The sequence below is a fragment of the Colobus angolensis genome, unplaced genomic scaffold, assembly GCF_000951035.1.
Source record: "Colobus angolensis palliatus isolate OR3802 unplaced genomic scaffold, Cang.pa_1.0 Scaffold207, whole genome shotgun sequence".
NCBI classification, from domain to species: Eukaryota; Metazoa; Chordata; class Mammalia; order Primates; family Cercopithecidae; genus Colobus; species Colobus angolensis.
In genome coordinates, this window is record NW_012115233.1 from 3,050,682 (window position 1) to 3,068,711 (window position 18,030).

Sequence of the window (18,030 nt, forward strand, 5' to 3'; positions counted from 1 at the left end):
GCAGTGGCATGATCACAGCTCACTGCAGCCTCCACCTCCCAGGCTCAGGTGATCCTCCCACATTAGCCTCCTGAGTAGCTGGGACTACAGGAGTGCAGCACCATGCTCAGCTAGCTTTTTTTTTTTTAATTTGTAGAGACAGGGTCTTGCTATGTTGCCCAGTGTGGTCTTGAACTCCTGTATCCAAGCGATCTGCCCCCTTGGCCTCCCAAAGTGCAGGGATTACAGGCATGAGCCACTGTGCCCGGCCAGCAACTGCTCTTAAGCTCTGCTCCACTTGCCTTCCTTGACTGGATCACACTGGTCTATGCTGCCCTACAGATCTTGGCTATCTTCTCTAATGTCAAGATTTTGTTTTCTATTGTTGTTTCATTACAAGCCAGTGCAGCATCAAGCCACTTACTCCCTAACATATTTATTCTCAGCTCCACTAACTCACGATGGAAAGAAAAAGATCACACATCAACATCAACATATGGGCTACAAACAGGCCCTTCCACCAAAAAATACAAGGTGTGCTTTTTTTTGGTAAAAAGCATTGAAGACAGTCAAAATTTTTTTTCTGTTTCAACCTAATAATCTTTGTAACCTCCTGGTTTGAGATTTTAAAGGTCATCTCATTGCCCATTTAGTATAAGCACCGGAAAATTGCAGGTGGTTTTTTCTTCCAGGTGTTTTGAGAGGGGCTCATTCATCTCTTTGAGCTGATAGACATCTTTTCCTCTTATAACAATACAATAGACTGGGTGCAATTGCTCACGCCTGTAATCCCAGCACTGTGGGAGGCCTAGGTGGGCAGATCAGTTGAGGCCAGGAGTTCAAGACCAGCCTGGTTAACATGGTGAAACCCCATCTCTACAAAAAAATGCAAAAATTACCCAGACATGGTTTTGTGTGCCTGTAGTCCCAGATGCTGGGAAGGCTGAGGCACAAGAATCACTTGATCCCGGGAGGCAGAGGTTGCAGTGAGCTGAAATCATGCCACTGCCTTTCAGCCTGGGCAACAGAGTGAGACCCTATCTTAAACGAACAAACAGGCCGGGCGCGGTGGCTCAAGCCTGTAATCCCAGCACTTTGGGAGGCTGAGACGGGTGGATCACGAGGTCAGGAGATCGAGACCATCCTGGCTGACACGGTGAAACCCCGTCTCTACTAAAAAATACAAAAAACTAGCCGGGCGAGGTGGCGGCACCTGTAGTCCCAGCTACTTGGGAGGCTGAGGCAGGAGAATGGCGTAAACCGGGAGGTGGAGCTTGCAGTGAGCTGAGATCCGGCCACTGCACTCCAGCCTGGGCGACAGAGCCAGACTCTGTCTCAAAAAAAAAAAAAAAAAAAAACGAACAAACAAACAAAAACAGAAAACTTTTATAACCCAGTATTCCCCATATTTATTTGACCCAGAAATATTTTTGGAGGAATGACACCTGTTCTGGATTGAATTGTGGCTCCTAAAGAGATATGCCAAAGTCCTAAGTCCCAGTTCTTCAGATGTGACCATATTGGAAAACAGGATCCCTGCAGATGTATTATACTTAGTTCAGATGAGGTCACCCTCCACAAGGGTGGGCCCCTAATCCAATATGGCTGTGGTCCTGAGAAGAGGAGAAGGAACACAGGCTCTCAGCAAGCTTCTTCCCATCTGGGAGTGATGCATCTAGAAGCCAGGGGATACCAAGGCTTGCTGGCCAACACCAAAAGCTGGAAGAGGCAAGAAGGATTTTTCCCTACAGCCCTCAGAGGGAGCATGGCACTGCTAACATCTTTTTTCCTTCTTTTTTTTTTGTGTGTGTGTAAGACAGAGTCTTGCTCTGTCACCTAGGCTGGAGTACAGTGGTGCCACCTAGACTCACTGCCACCTCCGCCTCCCAAGTTCAAGCGATTCTCCTGCCTCAGCCTCCTGAGTAGCTGGGACTACAGGTGTCTACCATCACACCTGGCTAATTTTTGTATTTTTAGCAGAGACAGGATTTCACCATGTTGGCCAGGCTGCTCTCGAACTCTTGGCTTCAAGTGATCCACACGCCTCAGCCTCCCAAAGTGCCGGGATTATAGGCGTGAGCACCCAGCCACTGCTAACATCTTGACTGCAGACTTCCAGGCTCCAGAGCCGGGACAGAAAACATTTCCGTTGTTTTAAGCTACTCAGTTTGTGATACTTTGTTCTGTGAAACTAATACAGCATCCATTAGCATCTCTCGGACAGTTTGAGAAGCCCTGAACTAGAATCATTCAAAAGCAATCCCCAATGGACCAAAAAGATGAAATAATTAGTCTGTGGAGGAAAATGTTTTTCCAAACTCCAGGTAATATTTGTTTTATTTCTAATAAGAGGAAATACATTTGAACAAAGAAGCTCTCATAGTATTGGCAATTTTATATATGTCTCTGTTATTCTAATTTTTTTTACTTGCTGTGCTTGGTAATTCTTCAATGGACACAAAAGCTATGACCTAGAGAGACTACAGAGTTACTGGTAAGCGCAGGTCCGAGGCCCTGGGCATCCCCACTCATAGACGGTGGCGTGTGAACGAATAGCTTAGACCTTGGGCAAAGCTTGTGCTGGTTGAGAGCGACGAGTCTGGAACAGGGACCCAGGCTGCTCCCTGCTGCTTTCAGGCTCCTCTCTCTTACACTTAATGCCCAGGAAACTGAATATTTTCATCAGCAGCAAATCTACGATCTCCCCTTCCTCCGACAGCTGCAAGAGAGAAAGAACCAAGCAATGTACACAGAACCATCTTCTTTGGGGGTTTTTCTTTCTAAGGGGAAATCACAGTATTTATTTATTTATTTGTTTGTTTATTTATTTATTTATTTATTTATTTATTTTTGAGATGGAGTCTCGCTCTGTCATCCAGGCTGGAGTGCAGTAGCGCAATCTCAGCTCACTGCAACCTCTGTCTCCCGGATTCCAGCGATTCTCCTGCCTCAGCCTCCTGAGTAGCTGGGATTACAGGCACCCACCACCATGCCCAGCTAATTTTTGTATTTTTGGTAGAGACAGGGTTTCACCATGTTGATGGAGCTGGTCTTAAAACTCCTGACCTCAGGTGATTCACCCACCTCGGCCTCCCAAAGTGCTAGGATTATAGGCGTGAGCCACCACGCCCGGCCCTTTAGTTCTTTATTATTATTCCTTCTGCTTGCTGTGTTTATCCTCTGGCCTGGCCTGATATGGGAGGAAGTTCTGGGAATGAAAAACTCAATAGGTGTTTCTCTCCGGACGCTTCTCAACCATATACACATATTTAAGAGTGACTTAAAGCAAAGAAAGAACAACTTTTAGGAAACAGGAATGGCAGACTTCACATAAGGGATGTAGGTACCAAACAGGCATGTTCAGTAAACTGGTCAGAAAATGCCCTTTACCATGCCAACAGAGGCTGGGGTGGAATTTATGTACAGGCTGAGCACGGGGGCTTATGTCTGTAATCCCAGGATTTTGGGAGGCCAAGATGAGAAGATTACTTGATTCTAGGAATCTGAGGCCATCCTGGGCAATATAGTGAGACCCCACCTCTACAAATAATTTTTAAAATCACGGCCAGGCATGATGGCCCACACCTGTAATCCCAGCATTTTGGGAGGCTGAGGTGGGTGGATCACCAGAGGTCAGGAATTCAAGACCAACCTGACCAACATGGTGAAACACCGTCTCTACTAAAAATGCAAAATTAGCTGGGCGTGCTGGGCACATACCTGTAATCCCAGCTACTTAGGAGGCTGAGGTAGAAGAATTGCTTGAATCTAGGAGACAGACGTTGCAGTGAGCCGAAACTGTGCCACTGCACTCCAGGCTGCCAACAAGAGCAAAACTCCATCTCAAAAAAAAAAAAAAGTTTAAAAATCAGGCCAGTGTGATGATTCACACCTGTAATTCCAGCACTGTGGGAGGCTGAGGCAGGCGGGTTGCTTGTGCCCAGGAATTTGAGACCAGGCCAGCCAACACAGGGAAACCCCATCTCTACCAAAAAAAAAAAAAAAAAACAGGCGTGGTGCAGTCCCAGCTACTGGGAAGGCTGAGGTGGGAGGACGGCTTGAGCCCGAGAGGCCGACATTTCAGTGGGCCGAGATTGCACCACCGCACTCCAGCCTGGGAAGCCCCTTTCTCAAAAGCAAGCGAGCAAACAAACAAACAGAAGAATTTATGTACAAAGGTCCTGCGCATTGCTGCTGGGAATCTAAAATGGTACAGCTGCTTCAGAAAACAGTGTGGCAGGTCTTCAAACAGAGTTACTGTGTAACCCAAAAATTTCACTTCCAGGTATATGCCCAAGAGAAGTGGAAGAATTTATGTACAAAGGTCCTGCGCATTGCTGCTGGGAATCTAAAATGGTACAGCTGCTTCAGAAAACAGTGTGGCAGGTCTTCAAACAAAGAGTTACTGTGTAACCCAAAAATTTCACTTCCAGGTATATGCCCAAGAGAAGTGGAAACATATGTCCATATGAAATCCTGACCACAAATGTTCATAGCAGCATTGTTTATAAAAGCCAAAATACAGAAACAACCCAAATACCCATCAGCTGAGGAACGAATAAACACATCGTTGTTACACCCACACAAAGGAATATGACTCAGCCGTAAAAAGGAATGACATGTGGATAAATGCTACGGCATGGATGAATCTTGAAAACATGATGCTAAATGAAATAAGCCAGACACAAAAGGCCATGTATTGTACGAGCCCATTTATATGAATATGAATTTCCAGAATAGGTAAATCCAAAGAAATAGAACGTAGATTAGTCGTTGCCAGGGGCTGGAAGGCATGGATATGGGAGGTGATTATTAATAGGTAGGGGGCTTCTTTGTGGTACTGAAAATGTTCTGGGCCCAGCTGCGGTGGCTCACACCTGTAATTCCAGCACTTTGGGAGGCCGAGGTTAGCAGATCGCCTGAGATGAGGAGTTCGAGACCACCTTGGCCAACATGGTAAGACCCGTCTCTACTAAAAATACAAAAAATTAGCTGGGTGTGGTGGTGGGCACCTATGATCCCAGCTACTCGGGAGGCTGAGGTAGAAGAAACACCTGAACTGGGGAGGCAGAGGTTGCAGTGAGCCAAGATCACACTACTGCACTCCAGCCTGGGCGACAGAGCAAGACTCTGTCTCAAAAAAAAAAAAAAAGAAAGAATATATTCTGGAATTAGTGATGATGTTTGCACAACTCTGTGAATATACTAAAAAACATTTAATTGTATGATTTAAAATGGTTAATTTTATGGCATGTGAAATATATCTTCATAGTTAAAAATATAATTTATTTACAATGGACGAGTTCAGTCTTCTGGTAGAAGGAACCCATTCTGATAAAGTAACTTTAATTAAAGGTGGCTACCTAATTGCATCTCCAAATTAAGGTACAGTTGGAGTACCTGGGCATCAGACCTAGCAATGCTCTCCACTTCCTTGCTAAAATGAAAATATTTCCCCAACACCACAAAACTGTTTTTTGTTTTTGTTTTTGTTTTTTTTTTTGAGACAGAGTCTTGCTCTGTCGCCCAGGCTGGAGTGCAGTGGCCGGATCTCAGCTCACTGCAACCTCCACCTCCCGGGTTCACGCCATTCTCCTGCCTCAGCCTCCCGAGTAGCTGGGACCACAGGCGCCGACCACCTCGCCCGGCTAATTTTTTCTATTTTTAGTAGAGACGGGGTTTCACCATGTTAGCCAGGATGGTCTCGATCTCCTGACCTCGTGATCCGCCCGTCTCGGCCTCCCAAAGTGCTGGGATTACAGGCTTGAGCCACCCCGCCCGGCCAAAACTGTTTTTAATATATCAAACCTTTTTGCAGGACAAAGGCATTGTGGTATAATACGAACCATATTTGGTCTTTGACCTTGGTTCCTGTCACAGAGCTTCTGAAACCCTTAGAATTTAGTAGCAGGAGTGTCTTTTGCTATTCATAATGAGCCCTCTTTCATGACACCTGAGTTTTTGCTAATGCGTGACTTAGGGCAGGCCCCTAGATAGCTTCAGGATGGGGCAGGTCACTAGAAAATTCTCAGATGGTCAAGTCTCTGATAAAAAAAAAAAGCCATAATATTTACATATAACCCACACACATTCTCTTGTATACTTTAAGTCATCATCTATAAGTACCATTAAGTACTTATAATACTTAACACAATGTAAATGCTATGTAAATAGTTGTTATACAGGTTGAGTATCCCTCATCCGAAATGCTTGGGATGACAAGTGTTTTGTGTTTCAGACTTTTTTCAGATTTTGGAATTTACATAATGAGGTATCTTGGGAATGGGACCTAAGACTAAACAGGAAATTTATTTATGTTTATATACACCTTATACACATAGCCTGGAGGTCATTTTATACAACATGTATTTCTAATTTTTATTTATTTATTTTTTAGAGGTAGGGTCTTGCTCTATCATACCCACTGGAGAGCAGTGGTGTGATCATGGCTTACTGCATCCTGAGCTCAAGCTGTCCTCCCCAGTAGCTAGAACAAGAGGCACATGCCACCAGGCCCAGCAAATTTTTGTATTTTTTGTACAGATAGGATCTTGCTATATTGCCCAGGCTGATCTTGAACTCCTGGCCTCAAGTAATTCTCCTGTCTCAGCTTCCCAAAGTGCTGGGATTGCAGGCGTGAGCCACCAGGCCCAGCCCAGTATATATCTTTTTATTTTAAAATTTAAAATATGAAACACTTCATAAATTTGCATGACCTCCTTGCGCAGGGATCATGCTGATCTTCTCTGTAGCATTGCGATTTTAGCATATGTGCTGCTGAAGTGAACACTGGCTCAGTATTTTCAATAATTTTGTGCATGAAAGAAAGTTTGTATTAAGTAGTTATGTATGGAATTTTCCATGTGTTATCTCATGTGAGCATGCATACAATTTTGGATTTTGGAGCATTCTGGATTTCCGATTTTTGGATTAGGGATGCCCAATCGGTATAAGATACCCAGTTGGTGTCTGCTGGAGAATTGTTTGGTGTGTGGGGAAAATCTCCACACATTTGATCACAGAAGTGTTCTGTGTTTAGTGAGAGTTTAGTAGAAGTAAAAATTTGTGTTTCCTTTCCAAACATGGATCTGGGACACACGTTACAAGTGTACCAGAGACCATTTAGCAACAGACGAGGGGCAGCATTCTTAGCATTCTTGAATCCTGTGGGCAATAATTTCCTGGTTTCCAGGAAAAATAACTCTTTAAAATGATCCTTTAACATGATGGAGTATGTCACCTTTAAGAAATCTTTTGCAATTTAGAAAAACAACAATACCAAATTGTTGCTCTTGTATAGAAATGGAAAAATTCAAAGAAGAGTGTCTTAAGGGTTTCTTTGTTAGACATGTAGATTTTTCCTTTTTTTTTCTTTTGAGACAGGATCTTGTTTTGTCACCCAGACTGGAGTGCAGTGGCATGATCACAGCTCACTGCAGCCTCCACCTCCTGGGCTCAGGTGATCCTCCCACCTCAGCCTCCTGTGTAGCTAGGACTGCAGGTGTGTGCCACCACACCTGGCTTAGGCATACAGATTGAAAGAACCTTTCAACTGGGATAGGAAGGGTGAGCTGCATAATATGTCACCCTTCACACAGCTATACCTCCAGAAGGTCAGGAAAAAAAAACAAAACAAAACCATGCATCCAAGTCAGACAGACCCAGGTTGAAATTCCACCTTTCCTGCTTTCTAGCTCTGTGGTTCTAGGTAAATGATTTCAACTCTGTGAGCCTTGGCTTCCTTCTCTGTAAGTTGTGAATCATTATACCTACTTCACCGAGCTGTTTTGAGGATTAAATAAAATGTACGAAGCCTTCAGCACAACTTCCATTGTGAAGAGAGTGCTCTGTGGATGGTGCTGGTGGCTGTTACTAATCTGCAGTCTATGTGCTCATATCCCTCTTCCTGCAGGGAGTCCAGCAGGCCGACTGGAGAATTGCTTGGTAGGTGGAGAAAGTCTCCACACATTTGGTCAGAAAGTGTTCTGTGTTAAGTGAGAGTTTAGTAGAAATAAAAATTTGTATTTTTTTTTTTCTGTGAAAAAAAAAATGGGTGTGAGGTTGACTGTGAGTGTCCAGCTTGCTGCCCTCTGAGCCATGAAGACGTGGGTTGAGGTTTTGGAGCGTAGTATGCATTCTCGACCTTGACTGTTCATTAACATTAAAATTACCCAAAGAGAGGGCTGGGTGTGGTGGCTCATGCCTGTTATTCCAGCACTTAGGGAAGCCGAGGTTGGTGGCTCACCTGAGGTCAGGGGTTCAAGACCAGCCTGACCAACATGGTGAAACCCTGTCTCTACTAAATACAAAAAATTAGCTGAGTGTGGTGGCGGGTGCCTGTAATCCCAGCTACTTGGGAGGCTGAGGCAGGAGAATTGCTTGAACCCAGGAGGTGGAGGTTGCAGTGAGCCAAGATTGTGCCATTGCACTCCAGTCTGGGCAACAAGAGCAAAAACTCCATCTCAAAAAAAAAAAAAATTTTCCCAAAGAGACTTTAAACATACCAAGGGCTGGTTCATTCCCCCAGAGATTCTGTTGGTATTGGTCTCTGTTGGTGTTGGTCTTGGTTGGTATTAGTCTTGGTTGGTATTGGACTCCTCTGTTAGTGTTGGTCTCTGCTGGTGTTGGTCTCTGTTGGTATTAGTCTTGGTTGGTGTTGGTCTCTGCTGGTGTTGGTCTCTGTTGGTATTGGTCTCTGTTGGTGTTGGTCTCTGTTAGTGTTGGCCTCTGTTGGTGTTGGTCTCTGTTGGTATTGGTCTCTGTTGGTGTTGGTCTCTGTTAGTGTTGGCCTCTGTTGGTGTTGGTCTCTGTTGGTATTGGTCTCTGTTGGTGTTGGTCTCTGTTAGTGTTGGTCTCTGTTAGTGTTGGTTTCTGGTGGGGCAGCTGTTGTTTCCAAAAGGCCCCAGGTGATTCACAGGTGCACTCAGGGTGGAGGTCACTGGTGTTGTGAACAGAGTCCCAAACTGGGAATCAGGAGGCCTGGCTCTGACACCAGCCCCGGCCCTCACTTGCTTGTGATTTTGGGGAATTAATGTCCTCTGTATATGCCTCAGCTTCCCCTCCTGTGAAATGAGGGCTCTGAGCTACAATGATCTCTCAAGTCCTCTAAAGTCTAACGCCGCTCCAGCCTCTTCATAGTTCAGCATCAGTGACTGATCAGGAATAGGCCAAAGCAACTCACCTGATAGTATTTTTGCTCCTCACTGAAGGCCACCAGGATGACAGAGACAAACAGGTTCAGCACCACAAATGTCATAAAAACGATGCAGGACCCAATGAGGAAGGAGCCAAGCACTGGGCTATAGTCCAGGACCTGTCAGACAGAAAGCCAGGGTCATCCAGTGTCCTGGGTCCCAGCAGCCACTTCCCCTCCTGGAAAACCCTCAGAGCGAAAACGGTCCTCAGAGCTAGACAGACCCTGGAGCCAGGAAGGCCCCCTCTGCCTGGGGCTGAGAGAGCTGGGCCAGGAGGGAATGGGCAGCCCTTCACTTTCCATGGCCAGCTCCAAAGACGGCTGCCCTTTCTGCCCAGGGCAGGGGGTGTTTCCTTTGGGAGACCCCGGTACAGCCCTCCCCTGAGTAGCCAGTGTGCAATGTTCCTCTGTGAGCAGGGGTCCCAAGGGCAAGCTGAGGGCTCTAGCAGGGGAGTCCACCTAGGGGAGGGGGAACATTCCTGTTTGTCCAAACTTGCCCAATGCTTGCCAGGTCATGGGCCCAAGAGATGGCATGGGGCGGGGTGGGCAGGCAGTGGTTTTTCTTATCTTCATAGAGGTTCAGTGTAGATAGCAGCACCTGTGCCCTCACTCCATTACCTCCTCATAGTTGAAGATTCCCAGCTGAAGGCTGATCATCGTCTCTGCCGCATCAAAGAGGGTTTTGTAGGAACGGAGTTTCCAACCAAATATTAAGTTCGACTGTCATGGAAAGAATTCTCATGAACAGGGAAGGAGGCTGCCAAGGAGCACAAAACCTGCTGTTTCACAGTGGGGTGGGTGGTCTGTGTCAGCCACTGCCCTGGCAGCACTGGTCAAGCTACTGTACCCAAAGGGGTGTGCAAGTGGGTGTGTGTACACAACTGGTTTTTGTTTGTTTGTGAGACGGAGTCTCGCTCTGTCACCCAGGCTAGAGTAAAATGGTTCGATCTCAGCTCACTGCAGCCTCCGCCTCCTGGGTTCAAGCGATTCTCCTGCCTCAGCCTCACAAGTAGCTGGGACTACAGGCACGCACCACCACGTCTGGCTAAAATTTATATTTTTCATAGAGACAGGGTTTCTCCATGTTGGTCAGGCTGGCCTCGAACTCAGGACCTCAGGTGATCTACCCGCCTTGGCCTCCCAAAGTGCTAGGATTATGGGCATGAGCCACCGCACCTGGTCCACAACTGGTTCTATATGGCATGCATGTGTTTCTCTCTGTGGGTCTGTGTGTGCAAGGCCACACGTGTGTCTGTGTGAGAGTGTACATGTGTATGTCTGTGGCCATCAATATCTACACATATGCACTTGTGAGTATGTATGTGTATATATGTGTATGTGTGTATCTATGTGTATGTGTATATCTGTGTGTATACGTGTATCTATGTGTATGTGTGTATCTGTGTGTATGTGTGTATCTATGTGTAGTGTATGTGTGTGCACATGCATGTGTATATATGTGTATGTGTGTATCCATGTGTAGTGTTTATGTGTGCGCATATGTATGTTTGTATATTTGTATGTGTGTATGTGTATATGTGTGCATGTGTGCACGTGTGTATATATGTGCATGCCTGTGCATGTGTATGTGTATACGTGTGCATGAGCGTATGTGTGTGCATGTGTGCATGCATGTGCATCCATGTGCATGTGTGTGCATGTGTGTCATGTTTCTGGAAGTGCTGCCTGGATGACCTTGTCCAGGACCTTTGTTGTGTCCACAGCCTGTTGATGATGCCCATCTTTGTGTGGGCATGGAGTGCCCAGGGTGCCTCTGGGACTCACGCAGCCACCTGCTAAGCCGCCTGGCTGTGTTCCCCAGATGTGGCCCAAATACCCGGCAAGGAAACTGGGCACTCTGTGGCTCCAAATTCTTTGCTCTGGGGAACTGGGTTGAACGGATGATGGGCTTCTGCCTGGGGGAGGCCCTCCCCTCACCGCATTTTTCCTCACCACAACTCCCCACTCCCAAGACTTTCCCAGGGCTGCGGTGTCAGAGGAAGGCCCAGCAGCCCTTGGCTCTGGCTCTGAGTTGGTGACTTTTGGTCCCATGGGACACTGCAATGTCCCTGCAGCCCAGACACTGCATGGAGGGCTAAAGAAATCCACATTAGGGTTTAGACGGGAGCTTTCACCAAAATCACAGACTCCAACTTTCCAGAACACACCCCCATCACTCCCTCAGTGCACCCCACCTGTTTCCGAGGGTGGGAGAGGAAGATGGGGTGGGGCCAGGGATGGAAGGCGGTTAGGGCTGAGGTGACGGAGAGGCAGAGTTGGGTGAGGGTTGGGGTGGAGTGGGGACTAGGATGTGATGGGCTGGTGGATGGGATGACTGGGAAGGAGTGGAAGGCAAGAGATGGGATGGAGCCAGGGTGAGAATGGGGAAGGCCCTGGAGTAGGGTGTGGGCCAGGATTGTGCTAAAGGCCAGAGATGAGGGGAAGGCCAGGGCTTGCATGGGAACACGGTGGGCAGTACGGGGCGTATTTAGAAGGACATCAGGATGTGGTGGAGGCCAGGATGTAACAGGGTCTTTGTTTCTCACATTATCATAAAAAAGAATTGAAAATTTAATGTTTTTGGCTGGGCATGGTGGCTCATGCCTGTAATCCCAGCACTTTGGGTGGCTGAGGTGGGCAGATTACCTGAGGTCAGGAGTTTGAGACCAGCTTGGCCAACATAGTAAAACACTGTTTCTACCAAAAATACAAAAATTGGCGGGTGTCGTGGCACATGCCTGTAGCCCCAGCTACTCGGGAGGCTGAAGCAGGAGAATCACTTGAACCTGGGAGGCAGAGGTTACAGTGAGCCGAGATCGTGACACTGTACTCCAGCCCAGGCAACAGAGTGAGACTTTGTCTCAAAAAAAAAAAAAAAAAAAAATGCCAGGCACGGTTGCTCATGCCTGTAATCCCAGCACTTTGGGAGGCCAAGATGGGTAGATCACCTGAAGTCAGGAGTTCAAGACCAGCCTGACCAACTTGGTGAAACCCTGCCCCTACTAAAAATACAAAACTAGCCAGGCGTGGTGGTGCACACCTGTAATCCCAGCTACTCAGGAGGCTGAGGCAAGAGAATCGCTCGAACCTGGGAGGTGGAGGTTACAGTGAGCCTAGATCGTGCCACTGCACTCCAACCTGGGCAGCAGAACAAGACTCCATCTCAAAAAAACAAAATAAAACAAAACAAAACAAAACAATTTAATGTTTTCATTCATGTTTTTCTAGTCACACAGGGCCATGCTTGTCAATGTGCTCTCACTGTTAAAGTGCTGAGTGAAGTGGCATCGGCCCTCCCAAGTTCATGAGTCATGTCTTGGACAATAAGCACTGGCATGGCCTGTGGCCGTATGTACCTTCATGTCCCCATCTCTGCCCCAACTCAAGGACGTGGTGGCCCCATCCATCCCCCAGCATGGCAGCAGTGCTCTGTGTGTGTCTAGGAGTTAGCCCTGTGCCTTCTGACCAGTTGGGAAGCCAGGAGAATTGGCATATCCAGGAGGAGTCTAGAGGCAGAAAGGACTTCTTCCTGAACCTGGAGCATTTCAGCACTAGAGCGTATCCCTCCTCACCCTACCCACCTGAGCTCTCCAGCCTTTGCCATTTGAGATGACTGGTGCATGAGCTCACAGCGAAGAGACCCTGTACTCAGAAGAGCCACCACCTTCCTTGGGTTCCCAGGGTCTCCCTAACCGTGACTGTCCACTTCCCACCACCAAGTAGCCTTGGCTTCTGCAGACACCAGCCCCAAGCTTGTCCCAAAGCAGATACTTACCGCGATGGAGTAAGCCAGGAGCATGGTAAGGATGACAATGATAAAGCCTGAAATGTCGCCCCAGGCACGGCGTAGGGCTGCCGTGATCATGTTCATTTTGGGATTCAACCTGAGCAGATGCCAAAGCTTCACTGTGGACAGGAGTACCAGGAAGGCGATGATGTAGCCAAGGGCGGCATCGGCTGCTGCTGTCTCACTGAAGCTGATGCCTCTGTGGGATCAAAATGGGAAGGCTAGGTCTCAGAGACCTTGAGCAGTTCAGCTGGAACTCACCTGGATGCAAGATTAGACTGATTGGCATTTCAGGATGTGGGATTAGTTTTATCACCATCTCATAGGCTATCAGGTCCAGAAACAGGTCTGGGAAAGAGAGGCGTCCCAGTTCCCCCAGGGGGGTGATGAGATGATGATGAGGAGGAGGATGCTGGGAATTATGGTGTGAGAGTGATAATGACAATGACAGTGATGATGATGGTGAAGATGATGGTGATGGTGACAAAGATGATAATGGTAGTTGGGCTTCATGGTGTGCACTGGTAATCCTAGCTACTCAAGAGGCTGAGGCAGGAGGATCACTTGCATTCAGGGGTGTGAAGCTGTAGTGAGCTATGATCATTATCAGTGAGATGGCAACAGACCAATCAACAAGTCGTTTTCTCTAGGATGTTGGACTCAAGACATTTTTTTTTTCTGATCTGTTTTTAAAAGTTTTATGGGCCAGGTATAGTGGCTCACACCTGTAATCCCAGCACTTTGGGATTAAAACTTTGCAGCCACTAAAAAGAACAAAACCTTGTCCTTTGCAGTTGCATGGATGCAGCTGGAGGCCATTATCCTAAACAAATTACCACAGGAACAGAAAACCAAATATTGCACGTTCTCACTTATAAGTGGGAGCTAAACATTAGATCATGGACATAAAGATGGAAACAATACACACTGGGGACTGTAAGACTGGGAGGGAGGCAGGCAAGGGTTGAAAAACTAACTACTGGCTACTGTGCTCACTACTTGGGTATCGAGGTCATTTGCACCCCAAACCTCAGCATCACACAATATACCCATGTAACAAATCTGCACATGTACCCCCTGAACCCAAATAAAATTTGAGGCCAGGCACTATGGCTCATGCCTACAATCTCAGCACATTGGGAGGCTGAGGCAGGAGGATCACTTGAGGCCAGGAGTTCGAGATCAGCCTGGGGAACAATGTGAGACTCCTGTCTCTATAAAATAAATAAATAATTAAATAAAAATTGAAATTACTTAAAAAAGAAAAAAGAAAAATTGGTGAGGCCTGCCTTCTAGCCATTCTACAGAAGAAGCCTTTTCGAACAGGCTCAAGGTGACACTAGCTTCCCGAAGCTCTGTGGTCTGGAGAGCTTTCCCCGTCCTCTCCTCCAAGGTTAGACCCACTCAGGGCAGCTCTCTACAGGGCCACACAGAGGGACCCGAAGCACAGATCGGGTTTGCCACCTTGGGTACAGGCCAGGCCTCAGTGAGAACCATCCTTTTACCCAAATCTCCTGCCTTCCAGAATCTTCCTTCCCTGTGAGCAGACTGGAGTTTCTGGTACAAACAGTTGCTTCTGCCTTTGACTCCAGCAGCTCCTTTCTCCTATCTCTCTTAAAAGACCTAACGCTGGCTGGGCACGGTGGCTCGCACCTGTAATCCCAGCACTTTCGGAGGCCGAGGCCAGTGGATCGCCTGAGGTCTGGAGTTCACAACCAGCCTGGTCAACATGGTGAAACCCCATCTCTACTAAAAACACGAGAAATTGGCTGAACATGGTGGCAGGCGCCTGTAGTCCCAGTTACTTGTGAGGCTGAGGCAGGAGAATGGCATGAACCCAGGAGGCAGAGGTTGCAGTGAGCTAAGATCACGCCATTATACTCCAGCCTGGGCAACAAGAGCAAAACTCCGTCTCAAAAAAAAAAAAAAAAAAAAAAAAAGACCTAATGCTGTCTCATGCCATTTAATTGCTTATATATGTGGAAACAATAACAATACATAAGCCCTCTTTTATTTTTATTTTATTTCACTTTTGAGATGGAGTCTGGCTCTGTCGCCCAGGCTGGAGTGCAGGGGCGCAATCTTGGCTCACTGCAACCTCCTCCTCCCAGGTACAAGTGATTCTCCTGCCTCAGACTCCGCAGTAGCTGGGACTATAGGCGCGCGTCACCACGCCTGGTTAATTTTTGTATTTTTAGCAGAGACGGGGTTTCATCGTGTTGGCCAGGCTGGTCTTGAACTCCTGACCTTGTGATCCGCCCACCTCAGCCTCCCAAAGTGCCGGGATTACAGGCATGAGCCACCGCGCCCAGCCTGGCTTCAGTATTTTTAATGTCTCCTTGGGGTTATTCTCATATTCTCATATATAGCCAAGGTTGAGAACCATGCTTTAATACAACCAACTGCCTTCATAAAAGAGGGCTGGCTGGGTATGGAGGCTCATGCCTGTAATCTCAACACTTTGGGAAGCCAAGGCAGAAGGAACGCTTGAGCACAGGAGTTCAAGACCACCTTGGGCAACAGAGCACGACCTCATTTCTACAAATAATTTAAAAATTACCTGAGCGGCTGAGCTATGATCACACCACTGCACTCCAGCCTGGGTGACAGAGCAAGACCCCGTCTCAAAACATAAATAATAGAAGAGGGCTTATGGCTTCTTTTATTAGATGTGAGCCACTGTGCCCAGCCAGAAGCCTTCAATACTTAAAAGGGAAAAGCAGGGAAAAGCGGGCTGGAGAGGAAAGAGGGAGGGTCTGGTGACATTATTGAATCCACATGTTGCCAGAGAAAAGGACCAGGTAGGGGAATAGTCAATGACGTATTTGTCTCATGCTCAGTAAGTGGGCACTTTACATAAGATAAGGTGAACATGGAGCTGCTGCCTGTGGAGATTAACCTTCTAGCTGTAGCTCTCTCTTTACGAACAAAATCAAAGACAGTTTCTTGCATGACTCAACTTTCAGCCTAACTTTATTTTTTCTTTTCCTTTTGGCAGAGTGCATTGGGGTCCCAAGATTTTATTTTCCTTTCATGCAGCTTAACCTCTCCAAGACTCATTACATGTGATTTCCTCATTTGCAAAAAAAAAAAAAAAAAAAGATGATGAGGCTGGGCGTGGTGGCTCACGCCTGTAATTCCAGCACTTTGGGAGGCCGAGGCGGGCGGATCACAAGGTCAGGAGTTCGAGACTAGCCTGGCCAACATAGTGAAACCCTGTCTCTACAAAAAATAGAAAAATTAGCTGGGTGTGGTGGTGTGCACCTGTAATCCCAGCTACTGGGGAGACTGAGGCAGGAGAATGACTTGAACCAAGGAGGCAGAGGTTGCAGTGAGCTGAGATCATGCAAGAGTCTGTCTCAAAAAAAAAAAAAAATGGGATGATGATAATATTATCTCTCAGAGATCTCATGAAGATTCAAGTAGGTGAGATGAGATAGTGCTTGTAATGTGGTGTTTTTATAAAAGTGTATGACGTTCAGCAATAACTCAATACATGTTAGTTATATCTATAAAACGAATGAGCGAGTCAAGAAACCCAGTGATTCCAAGCAAGGGAGGGCAGCCTGGAGCCACGTAAGCTAGGCTTAAATTACTTCTCTGCCACATTTTAGCTGTGTGGCCTTGGGGAAGTCACATGACCTCTCTGAGCCTCAATGTCTTTGTCTTTTTATTTTGAGCCCCAGTCTCCCTCTGTCACCCAGGCTGGAGTGCAGTGGCGCAATCTCAGCTCACCACAACTTCTGCTTAGCAGGTTCGGGCGATTCTCCCACCTCCTGAGTAGCTGGGACTGCAGGCACATGCCATCTTGCTCAGCTAATTTTTTTATTTTTAGCAGAGATGAGGCTTCACCATATTAGCCAGGCTGGTCTGAAACTCCTGACCTCAAATGATCCACCTGCCTTGGCCTCCCAAAGTGCTGGGAATCCAGGCGTGAGCCACCATGCCCAGCAGTTTTCCGCTTTTAGTGGAGTTGGGGTCTCACCGTGTTGGCCAGGCTGGTCTCAATCTCCTAATCTCAAGTGATCTGCCCACCTCGGCCCCCGGAAGTTCTGGGATTATAGGTATGAGCCACCACACCCTGCCCTCAATGTCTTTGTTAAATGAGGCGATGATAACATTGACCTTCATCAATTCTGATGATGTTTCCCTAGGTGCATACATCCTGCCTACCACATAGTGGACACTTAGTGTACGGTAGCACAGGTGAGCTTACTGGGGCCCTAATACTTGCAAAGGGCCTCCCCCAAAGGCCAAGAGGAACCTAAGCAGGATGCTATATGGCGCTATGTTTTGGGAAGATTTGCACAAGATGTTCTATTTTGTCTGAGTCATCTCCAATCGTACTCACTTGCAGCTGGCCCCCCACCTGAATCTAGGTGGCAACTAGAGTTATGCCTGCCAGGCGTGCCCGTTTATCCCCTGAGCGTCCACAGCATCCCAAAACCTCCTTCTGACCCCTGGGCCTCAAATGGAGCTGCAGGAAGAGGGGCCACTATGGGGAGCTGGGGGCTGAGGAGACAGCCACTTACTCCTCCCTGTGGTTCCGGCAGCGCTGCAGATCCCTTTTGGCCAGGACAGCCCTCTTCACAAACACCGCCAGGGCACTCCAGCTGGCCAGGATGATGGCCAGCTCCAGAAGGTTCCACTTGCTGTGGAAATAGCTCCACGTCTGCTTTCTCATGCGCTTGCCCTGGAAAAGGAGCGTGAGGTTGTGGCCATGACTGCCCCCACCCCCAGGGCTGCTCCCTCCCCACCCCGGAGGGCCCTCTGGCAGGAGGCTCCCCCAGCTCTGGCCCCCATGCACAGAGTGCCCGGGCCTCTCCCCAACCTTGTGCACAGACCCACTGAGGTGGGATAATAGGGCCTGGAAGCAGGGAACCTAAGAACGAAAAAAATGCAAACACTTCAGCTATGAAAGGAAATATCCTCTTCATTTACATAGGGTGTACCCCGATTAAATGACTTTGTAACTTCACTTTAACCTCTTCATTTACATAGGACGTACACCAACTAACCAATGGAAACCTCTAGAAGGCATTTAAACCCCAGGAATTTTTTTTTTTTTTTT

At 47.4% G+C, this 18,030-nt stretch overlaps 1 protein-coding gene across 1 annotated transcript in view; it reads right to left on the reverse strand.

Moving 5' to 3' along the window:
• Positions 1-2,298: 2,298 nt before the first annotated feature.
• PKD1L2 (polycystic kidney disease 1-like 2) overlaps positions 2,299-18,030 on the reverse strand; it is a 124,984-nt gene continuing 109,252 nt past the window's right edge. The window contains exons 37-41 of the mRNA XM_011942207.1: positions 17,492-17,806; positions 12,948-13,158; positions 9,791-9,892; positions 9,161-9,292; positions 2,299-2,698 (exon numbers count right to left, since the gene is read on the reverse strand). Coding sequence (XP_011797597.1) covers positions 2,537-2,698; positions 9,161-9,292; positions 9,791-9,892; positions 12,948-13,158; positions 17,492-17,806 — 922 coding nt within the window. The 3' untranslated portion in view covers positions 2,299-2,536. The remainder of the gene's footprint in view (positions 2,699-9,160; positions 9,293-9,790; positions 9,893-12,947; positions 13,159-17,491; positions 17,807-18,030) is intronic.